The 8,062-nt window shown below is 36.8% G+C and overlaps 1 protein-coding gene across 1 annotated transcript in view; it reads left to right on the top strand.

Moving 5' to 3' along the window:
• The window catches only part of LOC107597155 (serine/threonine-protein kinase NIM1), a 9,319-nt gene extending 5,732 nt beyond the window's left edge, over nucleotides 1-3,587 (top strand). The window contains exons 4-5 of the mRNA XM_016288104.1: nucleotides 385-1,542; nucleotides 2,074-3,587. Of these exons, the coding sequence (XP_016143590.1) occupies nucleotides 385-1,137 (753 nt within the window). The 3' untranslated portion in view covers nucleotides 1,138-1,542; nucleotides 2,074-3,587. The remainder of the gene's footprint in view (nucleotides 1-384; nucleotides 1,543-2,073) is intronic.
• The last annotated feature ends 4,475 nt before the right edge of the window (nucleotides 3,588-8,062 follow it).

Genomic DNA, 8,062 nt, shown 5'->3' with positions numbered 1-8,062 from the left:
AAATTCTGCAATGGATGCATTATTTTTTTACTGACAGATCAAAACCCTGTATGTTAAATATAGTTATTAATTAAGACTGATCAGCAAAATTCATTGAATTACATTTACGATTTTTGTCAGTGGTCAGTTTAAAGTTCACAATCGTCCTATATATATATTTATATATATTTATGACCCCTCAGATACCAAATTTCCAGACCCAGTTTAAAAAAATGGACCCTTATGACTGGTTTTGTGGTCAAGGGTCACACACACACACACACACACACACACACACACAGAAATGCGTTTGCCGTTGACACACTGATGGATCTGGTATATATATAATTTTACAAGGTATGTTTCAGTCTAACAGATCTTTATATTTCATTGTTTGTTTTTCAGCATGAAAACAACATCGTCCATCGTGACCTGAAAGCAGAAAATATTTTTTACACCACATGCTACTGCATCAAAGTGGGTGACTTTGGTTTCAGTGTTGTCAGTGAGCCGACCGAAACTCTGAGCACGTTTTGCGGCTCCCCGCCGTATGCGGCCCCTGAGCTGTTCAGAGACAAAAGCTACGTGGGCCGTTATGTGGACATCTGGGCACTGGGCATCCTCCTCTACTTTATGGTGACTGCCACCATGCCTTTCTACGCCAACAACTTAGGCCGACTGAAACGTTGCATCCTGCAGGGGGCGTACAGCATCCCGCCCTACGTCCCTGAGCCCTGCCAACTGGCCATCAAAGGCATGCTGAGACCCGTACCTGTTGACCGGACCTCTGTGTCACAGCTGATGGTATGCTCCTGGCTGAAGGGCATCGAATACCCCAAACCCTATCCTGCTTTCAGCGTGACGCCCAGCTACCTGGCTGACCCTGCGAAGAGTCTTTGTGTGGAGGAACAGGAAGTGAAGTCGGCCCTGAGCGAGCTGGGCATCAGTGGCATGCACCTGCAGAATAACACCTGCACTGACTGTCGCAGCCCAATAACAGGAATTTATCGAATCCTGCTGCACCGCATCCAGAAGAGGAGATCCGTGGAAGCGATAGGATATTCCGCCCTGTACCCAGAAGATTTTGGTACCAAGAAATACTGGGCCAACAACGCAACTGCTAAGCACAATCCTTCTGCAGTGTGTAACGTCTTATGAAGACCTCCTTTTAATGGTTCATGGGTGGATAATGTGTTTGATGCCATGCTTCAGGAAGTAATGAATTTACACGTATGAAATTGTGCTGTTTTTTGCGATTAATTACAAATCCCAGCATCCCAGAATCGATCCCAAGATCAGTCTTTTACATTTAATCATATTTTTGTAATATACCAAATTAAAAGGTTTCCTTTATTTGGCGCTTATCTGCTGCTGAATCTAGTAGTGTATGTGATTTAATGACAGCGCGACAAGTGTAGCCCGCTTGCTGAAATGAATGACTCTTACGAGTCGGTTCATAATAGCGAATCAAAAACCTACAGCACAACAAGTGAAGCCTGATTCCCAAAACGAGTGACTCTGATGAGTCGGTACTTTTTAATGAATCTAAATACAGTGCAACGAGTGTACACTCTAAAAAATGCTGGGTTGTTTCAACCCAATGTTGGGTCAAATATGGACTAACCCAACTGTTGGGTTAAATTTTGGTTACATTTTTAAATTGACTTTTTAATTTGTTAAACAACTATTTGACTATAACAAATATGTTAGTCCATATTTGACCCAACATTGGGTTGAAACAACCCAGCATTTTTTAGAGTGTAGCATGAAGATATTTTGTAAATTTTCAACCGTAAATATATCAAAACTGAATTTTTGATTAATAATATGCATTGCTAAGGACTTCATTTGGACAACTTTAAAAGCGATTTTCTAAATATTGACCCTCAGATACCAAATTTCCAGACCCAGAAAAAATGCTGGGTTGTTTCAACACAATGTTGGGTCAAATATGGACTAACCCAACTGTTGGGTTAAATTTTGGTTACATTTTTAAATTGACTTTTTAATTTGTTAAACAACTATTTGACTATAACAAATATGTTAGTCCATATTTGACCCAACATTGGGTTGAAACAACCCAGCATTTTTTAGAGTGTAGCCCGATTCCCAAAACTGCTCTTACAAGACGGTTCTTTTTAACGAATCAAGAACATACAGTGCATCAAGTGTAGCCTGATTCCCAAAATGAATGACTCTTACGAGTCAGTTTCTTTTAGTGAATCAAAAACATACAGTGCATTAACTGTAGACTGATTCCAATAACGAATGGCTCAAGCCGGTTATTTTTAGTGAATCAAAATACAGCACAGTAAGTGTAGTCCAATTCCCGAAATCTTCTTTTTAACAAATCAAAAACATACTGTGGAACAATTTCAACCTGATTCCCGAAACAAAAGAACTGGTTATTTTTAGTGAATCAGTAACATGCAGTCCAACAAGTGTAGCCCGATTTCTGAAATAAATTATGAGTCTCTTACTGTGAGCCTGTTTTCAACGAATCAAAACTATATAGTGTGACAGCTTGATTCCTGAAATGAATGACTCTTATTAGCCAGTTTTTTTTAAGGAATAGCTCAAAAATGGGACTGAATCATTATAACTGAAAAATAAAATGCTCAAATTAATCAGAATAAATCAGTTGCATTGCATAGTTTTTATTATATTTGACAAAATCTGCAGGGTCCAGTGGGGACCAAAGGTCTGAGACCATTTCTGAAAATGCTTAAATTTGAAATACTTGTTTATTTTGTATGTCGCTTTGTTTTATTTTTGCTTTCAACAACAATAAACTCTTTTCACAAAGGTCTCCGACTTTTAGACCTCATTGAAATATGTTGATACTGCTGCTTTTCATTGAACAGTCTTTATATTAGCCTAAATCAAAGCATTTTATCCAAGCAGCACAAATTGCATGCACATTTGGATTTATCACACACATGTAATTCTAATAGTAGATGTTTTTATTTTGCAGTCGATCCGTAAGAGGTAATTTACTGTTGCCAAGTTGAATACGGAGATGTGGCCAATACTTAACGTTTAGGAAAACATTTGATACATTGTTGTATCACTGAATGGTTGAATGTTTGTGATGTTGTTTGTTTGATATAGTCTGAGCCACAGCTTTTGGTTGAGTGTCATATGCAGTAAATATTTGCAATAAATTGGTTACTGGTTGTTCTGGCCTTGTGTAATGAAGTTCACATGTGTTTTTACAAAAGCCTGACAGATTTGATGCTTATTTAGTGGATTCCACCGCCATCTGTTTCTATTCAAATAGAATCTTAGCAATCATTTGCTGATCTCAGGCAGGGATTACATTGAATGTATGACGTAAAGGATTAAACGCTAATCAGCTGTTAATCCAAATTAGCGTGATGCTTTATAAAAAGCTTGTGGTATCAGCGATTACTTCGTATTCTATAGAATTAATCTTTATTTTCCCTGATAAGGGAAACAAGCCATGGCACATTCATATCAGGAATGGAGGAGATCTGCTAACATTTCATATAACCGTGTGTCACACAAATTTCAGATGCTACATGAAAATACATTGTATTATATTTTTGTATATGGAATATGAGAAAATGTTATAGAAAAAAAACTGAAGGGGCTTTATGCAATACATATATTGTTTCATTTTATTTTGGCATGAAATGTAACCTGGATTTTTGACGTTTCTAAACTTCAATAAAAGTATATACAGCAGTACATCGCCTGTGTACGTCTCTATAATACATGAAACAGGTGTGTCATAAAAATCAACGTGCTTAAGAATCCATACTGTGGTTAAAAAAGAAGCATCTCGTTGAGCTACATCTGATCAAAAAGAATATCACAGAGTCGTTTATTTTCTTACGTAATCCAATGCATTTTGTTCTGTGATGAACTGGGAAAGCAAACAAAACGAATAGTAAGGTGATTAATTACACATCAGACTATCCAGTAATCCAAATAACCAATTAAAGGAGTTTATTTTTAACTGGATCTTCCGAATTGCTCAGTTTGGATGAGATATCCAGTGCAAACAAGTGTGGGACTGGATTAACTGTCCTTAGATTTTTCAAGCCAACCAATATATTCACCCAGTCAGCCACAAAAATACAGACTTACTGTTCCTGGTTATTGCTAAGCATGTAAAGTTTAGACTCTTGTATCTCTCATATAACAGCCTATCTTCACAGCAACAGGACCCTTGAGTAAACAGCCTTTCAAATCCTTCTTAGACGTGCACAGCATGCCAGAGATTTACTGTCCTCGGAACGAACTGTTTCTTTTCCTGTCTTTGTGAATTCATTTGGCCTCAATTTCACAACACTTGTGTACATCCTGCACGCTACTAGTTTGTGCTTGCAGCGTTCATGATTTCTACAAAGTGATTGGCAGTTTGCTGATATAGATTTTGCAATCCACTTCTTGGCCACTCATTCCAGACTTGTTCACACATGCTTTGGCACCAAAAAGTGCAATCAATGACTAGTGAAGATCACAAAAGATCGCTGATGTGCTTTGATATCAGATGCTAACTGACACCTACCATATATTTCACACTATTAACAGGCAATTCATCTTTTGTTTTCCATTTAGATACACCCTTAAAAAGTGTTTGCCTTTTCAGTGTGCAACCTTTTTATATGTAAGAGACAAGATCTTTATGCTGTTAAACTGCCTTTCAAAATCATAGGACACCTCAGATTTAAAATAAGAATTATTTTTGTTGTGCTCACATTCAAACACAATGCAGTTCCACCACTTCCCTGATAGAGAGTGCTTTCTCTTATATATATATATTGAGTATATATATAAAAATAAAAAATAATAATATTTATCAACTTGGGCCTCATGCTGCATTATTTATTTATTTCTGATAATGAAGAAAATGAAAAAGTCATCCCCTTTTAACTGTTTTGCTTACCAAAGCACTAAATCCATAGTATTTGTCACGAATCCTGTTCATGGACTTCCGTTCGCTTGCCACCAGAGGCCGCCCTCCCGTTATATAGACACTCACACCACACAGACTGTCACACATCACTCTGGACTACATTTCCCATGTGCACTGATTACGCACTCACCTGCAACCAATCACACACTTTAAATACAAGGCCCTAACCACTGTTCAGGGCAGAGTATTGTTTAGCGTATCACTGTGTTAGCGATAGCTACATCACAGAGCCAGGTCCCAGTCCTAGTTCTCAGTCTAGTCTTGTTTAGTGATGCAAATTCCGATTCATTTCTGCGAACCGGTTCTTTTCGGACAGATCGGCTCATTGAACCGGTTCAAAAAGCAGATTCTTCGGTTCCTGACGTCATCAAGCAATAACGTCTCTACGCATTTCTTTTCTAACAACTCAGTGCCATGTTGTATCAATGAAAAAAATTCAAATAAGCTATTTGTGTGAAAGCATATCGCTGATTATTGCCATATAATTCACTTAAGTTAATGGTGTTTGTGGTCACAGTTTCATTTGCGGATCCTCAGATACGACTGACTGACCATTATTGACAAGCCTACAACTCGGATAAGATTCCTAAAAGTTTCACACCTACAGCACACATTACAGACAATGATGCACAAACGAGGATATGTTCTACATGTCTACACTATAAAGAATGAATAATTCTTATAAACTCCTTGATTTTTAAGCAACTTTAAATATACTATGTATGCACAATAAAATGTAAAATGTAAAATGTATTTACATCACTCGACAAAAAGGTTTTTGCAGGTTTTAATAAAATGTAAATTAATAACAGTCATAATAAGCATATTTCCAGTACGCGCCTCAGGCTTGCACAGTATCGTCAACTCACTCATCAGAATCTTCGGTAATCCTCGGCAAACTTTGCCATGGCTCATTCGGTTCTTGTTGAGTCCTCTGTAATCCTCGACAAACTTCGAAAGTTAGTTGAACTGGCTCATTTGGTTCTTTTTGAGTTGGACGTGCTACTTCGGCTGTGCGTCGTGCATCATCAACCCAGAACTAAAGTTTATTTGTGAACCAGCTCAACCGGTAACTTTCTGAGAACCGGCTGAAAAGAACGACTCGTTCAAGAACCGAACATCACTAGTCTTGTTATACCTGATCGCCTGTTACACGATCTTTTGTCTGTTGTGGATTTTCCCTTTGTCTTGCCGTTTTGGACTATGTTTGCACCTTGCCTGGACTATTGCTTGTTTGTGGATTACCCGTTTGCCTCGCCCTCTGGATTACATTCGCCGTCGATTGACCCACACCTGTCTCTGGATTACTCTCTCCAAATTACCTCCCAAAAGATAAAGTTGTTATTGTTGTGTTTGATGAAAAAAAAAAAAAAAACATAAAAAATGTATTACATAAAGTAGCTCTAGAAGGAAATATTTTGATCAAACATTGAATAAATGGGTATTATTGTTTTGTTTAAAAAAAAAAAAGAATTGATATATTTTTAAAAATGAAATGATACTATCAATATAACACAAAAACCGCCAGGTGGTGGAAAGTCACTGTGTTAATGAGTCAAACAGATGTTTCATTCAAGTAAGCATGCAGTGTAAGATGACAGGTCTCATTATAATCTTTAAATCCATAATTTTACGTTTCCCCTTTGTTTTTACATGGATTACATCATTTGCAATGCCTCTTGGGATTTTAGTCCTTATTTAGTGTTTTGTACCTTTTTTGAATCTTTTTGTCCATTTTGTCCAACACTTTTTTTTGGCTTATGACTCTTTAATGAGGACTTTAAAAATAATCTTTACTGGAAAAAAGAATCAGAAAAATACATCCATAACTAATGCTGCAAAAGTGTATAAAACAGGATAATTTCAGAGATAATAAAAAAAAAACAATATAAAAATTCTGTAATTATTAATCATTATTTTCCATTATATGTACGTTCCAACACTTCATGACTTACCTTTTGTCCATGGGACACAACAAAAGAAGTGTAGCTGAATATTGACCCAACTCTTTTCCTTAAAAACACGGACCACAGGCTTTCAATATAAACATTTTCTATCAAATGAAAGCTTATGGTGACGAGGTACTCTGAAGTGCCAGAAAAAACCCATTAAAGTTCCATAACAAGTTCATGCAACTCTATTTTACACCATAGTCCCCTAAAGCAGCTGTGTGTGAGAAACAGATCGAAATGTACAGCCAGTCTGAGTACACCGTGCAATTATGCCATCTGAGGCTAATTTCAAAGATTATAAAATATATCTTTTATCCTAGGGCGAAATCAGCAGTTTTGGACGGCTGAGCGTGACATGCTCACTGATGGCTGATTAATTGCCTTTCTGATTAATTTTAGCCATTGATGCCGTTTAATGAAGAACCAAGCATGACAATTAATTACATGTGTGTATGAGAGATCACGATGAAAAAAAAGAGTGAGAGAAGCACAGCTGAAAATGTTTTAGACTAGCTTAAAGAGATTGTAACATTTTTTAAATTCTCATCATTTGTTCGCCTGCCTGTTGTTCCAAACCTGATTTTCTTTCTCCTGTGTAGATGCTGATGAAGAAAATGTCTCAGTGTTTATGTAGCTATATATAATGATACCATAATGCTTTTTCTTTTGTGTTCCACAGAAGAAATAACGTAATTCAGGTTTGGAACAATAACCCTATTTATCATTTTCTTTGTGTTACGACTGTACTATCAAAATCACAGTGCATGGCCACTTTTGCACCCACACACTTAGTCAATACACTGACTTTGTCTTGTTTCCTTTCTTCTTTTCGTTTCCAGGCAAAATCAGCTTTATTGCCAACATTAGGGATTTGAGAAAATGTCGAAACAGATGTGGACTAGTACCTAAATAACTTAATTTAAAACAGTTTAAATAAGGAGGGAAAAGTATGCCTTTGCTTTTAGAAAATATATCTTTTTATTTGAAGACTTGGAATCTATTTATAGTTTTTTGTCCCTTTTTCTGAAACTTGAAAGCCTACAAGTCAGTGTGTGCTTTTGTAGTATGGAAAAGTGCATCATTAAAGGGTTAGTTCACCCAAAAATGAAAATTCTGTCATTAATTACTCACGCACATGTTGTTTCAAACCCGTAAGACCTTTGTTCATCCTCGGAACACAAATAAG

Source organism: Sinocyclocheilus grahami, unplaced genomic scaffold (genome assembly GCF_001515645.1).
Source record: "Sinocyclocheilus grahami isolate Dianchi unplaced genomic scaffold, SAMN03320097.WGS_v1.1 scaffold229.1, whole genome shotgun sequence".
Taxonomy (NCBI): Eukaryota; Metazoa; Chordata; class Actinopteri; order Cypriniformes; family Cyprinidae; genus Sinocyclocheilus; species Sinocyclocheilus grahami.
Note: the sequence above shows the minus strand (reverse complement) of the source record. Positions and strands in the feature narration are given on the sequence as shown.